The sequence below is a fragment of the Orycteropus afer genome, unplaced genomic scaffold (assembly GCF_000298275.1).
Source record: "Orycteropus afer afer isolate SDZICR_OR568_19922 unplaced genomic scaffold, OryAfe1.0 scaffold00278, whole genome shotgun sequence".
Taxonomy (NCBI): Eukaryota; Metazoa; Chordata; class Mammalia; order Tubulidentata; family Orycteropodidae; genus Orycteropus; species Orycteropus afer.
In genome coordinates, this window is record NW_006921865.1 from 3,536,163 (window position 1) to 3,540,586 (window position 4,424).

The 4,424-nt window shown below is 36.9% G+C and overlaps 1 protein-coding gene across 1 annotated transcript in view; it reads left to right on the top strand.

Moving 5' to 3' along the window:
- Positions 1-4,424, top strand: part of NEIL3 (nei like DNA glycosylase 3) — a 130,102-nt gene that overhangs the window by 71,294 nt on the left and 54,384 nt on the right. Inside the window, exon 5 of the mRNA XM_007950567.2 lies at positions 4,113-4,187. Within this exon, the coding sequence (XP_007948758.1) occupies positions 4,113-4,187 (75 nt within the window). The remainder of the gene's footprint in view (positions 1-4,112; positions 4,188-4,424) is intronic.

Genomic DNA, 4,424 nt, shown 5'->3' on the forward strand with positions numbered 1-4,424 from the left:
ATACTTGTTCAATCTATATGCTGGGCACATAATCCAAGAAGCTATGGACTATGTGAAGAAGAGCGTGGCATCTGGATTGGAGGAAGACTCATTAACAACCTGTGATATGCAGACGACACAACTTTGCTTGCTGAAAGTGAAGGTAACTTGAAGTACTTAATGACAAAGACTAAAGACTACAGTCTGCAGCATGGGTTATACTCAACATAAAGAAAAAAAAAATCCTCACAACTGGACCAATAAGCAGCATCATGATAAATGGAGAAAAGATTGAAGTTGTCAAAGATTTCATATTCATATTTGCACAGTCAATACCAATGGAAGCAGTTGTCAAGGCATCAGAGGATGTATTGCACTGGGCAAATCTGCTGCAAAAGACCTCTTTAAAGTGCTGAAGAGCAAGCTTTGAAGACTAAGGTATGCCTAACCCAAGCCACGGTATTTTGAATAGCCTCATATGCATGTGAAATCTGGACAATCAATAAGGAAGACCTAAGAAGAGTTGATGCTTTTGAATTGTGGTGTTGGTGAAGGATAGTGAAAGTATCATGGACTACCAGAAGAATGGACAAATCTGCCATGGAAGAAGTACAGCCAGAATGCTCGTTGAAAGTAAGAATGGCCAGGCTTCATCTCACCTATTTTGGTCATGTTGTCAGAAGAGCCCATTCTCTGGAGAAGGATATCATGCTCGGTAAAGTGGAGGGTCAGCAAAAATGGGGAAAACCCTCACTGAGATGGATTGACACAGTGGCTCAGGTATAACAAGGATTGTGAGGGTGGCACAGGACTGGACAGTGTTTCATTCTGTTCTATACAGAGTCACTATGATCTCTCTGAGCTGACTTGATGGTACCTAACAACAACATTAAATACATGCCTCCCCCCATGTATTCCTACTTATAATTATTAGAGACATTATTAAATGCCACTTCAGAGGAATGAAAAGAACAGAAATCTGGTAACAGGGAATAAGGAATAATGGTTGGTGAAGAAATAAACACAATTGAGAGTACTTATAGTTAGAGTAGGAACTCTGGTAGCATAGTGCCTAAGGCACTTGACTGCTAACCAGAAGGCTGGTGGTTCAAACCCACCAGCCATTCCTGGGAAGGAAGGTTGAGCAATCTACTTCTGTAGTGATACTGCCTCAGAAACCCAAGGAGGTGTCACTATGAGTTGGGTCTGACTCAACAGCACACAACAACACAACAACAATAGTTTAGAGTATAGTGAAGATAAGATAATACACAGCTAGAGGGTGAAGTCAGTCCAAGGAATGGATTTTTGCTTTTATTTTTTTCTTGTCTTTAACTGAAGGGACTTTAACTTATTTGTATTTTATGAAGGGAAAATAAGCTGATGAAGGAGGAGCTTAAAGTTATAGATAAGAGAATACTGATTAATAAGGTTAAAGATTTTTCAGAAGATCAAGAGTCTGGAAGCCAAGATAGAGGTATACAGATATTTTTTAGATTACAAGAAAGAACTTAACCTTACCACTTTTATCTCGATCTGAATAGCTTCTATTAACAATTTTTTTTTTCCTGTGAACCAAAAGACATCCACTTTATTTTGTTTCGATATTTCCTTATTATTATTGTTCATTAGGAGCTCTGGTAGCATAGTGCCTAAGGCACTTGACTGCTAACCAGGAGGCTAGTGGTTCAAACCCACCAGCCACTCCTCGGAAGGAAGGTTTGGCAATCCTACTTCTGTAGTGATAACTGCCTCGGAAACCCAAGGAGGGGTCGCTATGAGTCGGGGCTGACTCGACGGCAAATAGCAACAACAACAACATTGTTCATTATTAGGTGCCACTGAGTATGCTTTGACTCGTAGTGCCTTCATGTATAACAGAATGAAATGTTGCCCAGTCGTTATGGATAGCAACAGACATATTCTTGATAGTGTCCATAAAATCTAAATTAATTTGCTGAGCAAATAATCTGAGAAGCTGGACTATATGAATAAGAATGTGGCATCAGGATTGGAGGAAGAATCATTAACAACCTGCAATACAATGACGACACAACTTTGCGTGCTGAAAGTGAGGATGACGTGAAGCACTTACCGATGAAGACTGAAGAAAACAATCTGCAGTATGGATTACATCTCAATATAAATAAAACAAAAATCCTCACAACTGGACCTATAAGCAGCATCACGATAAATGGAGAAAAGATTGAAGTTGTCAAAGACTTCACAATGCTTGTTTCTACAATAAATGCCAATGGAAGCATCAGTCAGGACATCAGATGATGTATAGCACTGGGCAAGTCAGCTGCAAACGACCTCTTTCAAGTGCTGAGGAGCAAAAATATCCTTTAGGCCTAAGGTATGCCTGCCACAAGCCATGATATTTTCAATAGCCTCCTATGCACATGAGAGCTGGGCAATGAATAAGGAAGATCAAAGGAGAATTGATGGTTTTGAGTTGTGGTGCTGGCGAAGAATGCTGAAAGTACCATGGACTGCTAAAAGAACTAACAAATCTGTGCTGGAGGAAGTGTAGCCAGAATGCTCCTTCAAAGTGAGAATAGCCAGACTTTGTCTCACCTTCTTTGGTCATATTATCAGAAGGGACCATTCTCTGGAGAAGGATGTCAAGCTTGGTAAGGTGGAGGGTTCACGAGAAAGGGGAAGGCCCTCAGTGGCTCCGGTGATGGGCTCAAGTATAGCAGGGATCAGGGAGCTGGGGTGGGACCAGGCGGTATTTCATTCTGCTGTGCATTGGGTGCTATGAGTCGGAGATGACTCAATGGCACCTAACAACAACAACAACAACAAAATTTAAGATAAATCAGCTAATGCTAATTCTACTTTAGGTTCTGCTTTTGACATTTGAACAAAATAAATTTCTATAATGTGTGGAAAATGAAACAAAATTTTAACAAGAACGAGCTTTTAAAATCACTCGGACCTCTTTGGGAAAATGCTTTTTAAAAAATACCAGAATATTGTTTTTATCTAAGATAAATTGAGAATTATTTTTTGTCTGTGCCATCTATCCAGACTTTCATCTAGTGAAAGATTATTTACCCATAATGTCTGGAAGTATAAATATTACTGAAATTTCTGAAGCTTAGCTATCAGTCCCTTGGAAGCACATACATAATTATTGAAATAGTACAGTTATTTTAAGGTGTGACTTAATTTACCATGTTGTTGTTATGTGCCGTCGAGTTGGACCCAACTCATAGCGACCCTCCTTGGGTTTCCGAGGCAGTATCACTATGGAAGTAGATTGCCCAACCTTCCTTCTGAGGAGTGGCTGGTAGGTGTGAACTGGTAGCTTTTTGGTTATCAGTCGAATGCCTTAGGTACTGCTCCACCAGAGCTCCTATGAGATATGATAAGAAATAAATGAGTTTTAGAAGTCCATATGGTAAGTATTAGAGTTAATTTGAATATACCATAATAAACAATTGAACAATATCTACCTATACAATGCTTTTTGATTGATTATATTGATTAGATGATTATATATTATATACAAGGGTAAGGCATCAGAAGTAGTTTCATGGAATTACTGTTGAAAGCACATGCACCAAATGATAATTAATTCTTCCATAACACTGAGATTTATGCCACATTTTGTCTCAAAAAAAAAAATTGATTAATGCCTTTTTCTGAGTTTTTCCATGTTAGCAAGTACTTTGACATTAATGCATGTATATAAATTTTTTATCTTTTAAAAGCTTGATAGTGACCTTGGTGGTCATCTACTCTAATTCTACTTTTTATTTTCCTCCTTCCCTTTCTTCCTTTTTTTTTTTTTTTTTCTTTTCTTCTTATTTTTCAAATCAAATAAGACTTTTCAGGGTGACTGATAGAAAGTGCTATAAATTTGAAGGTGCCTTATACAGAATGGATATTCAATAAATAGTTGAATTAATTAAAATTTATAAACAAGAATGGTAGTTTTTATCTGCAGTACCACCACTATAATAATTGTTAATTACATTAAATAGAAATATGAGAAATAGAGTTCTAGAAGATATATATTTTAAATCTGTTTACAGAATCTTACAGAATCGGCAACTAGTATTTTTTTATATGTTTTTGGTAATGAACAAATTATGAAATTATCCTCATTTTTCCATTTTAAGGTTTGTCAGTTAACTGATGAACAGATCTTTCACCTTGTGAAAATGATACGTGATTTCAGCATTCTCTTTTACAGGGTAAGAACAAAGTTTTAAAACTACGTAAAATATAAATGGTTTCTCTTTTTATGGCACCAAAAATGTCAAAGCTGTATATAGCCATCTAGTGGTAAGAATATAAAGATACAGTGAAGGAGTGTGATGTTTCATGGGCATAATTAACACTTTTAAATTAGTTAAATCATAGGTCAGTCTAAACTTGTCCAACAATGATTATATGAAATATTTTCTACTAAGTTGGAGACCAACTATATT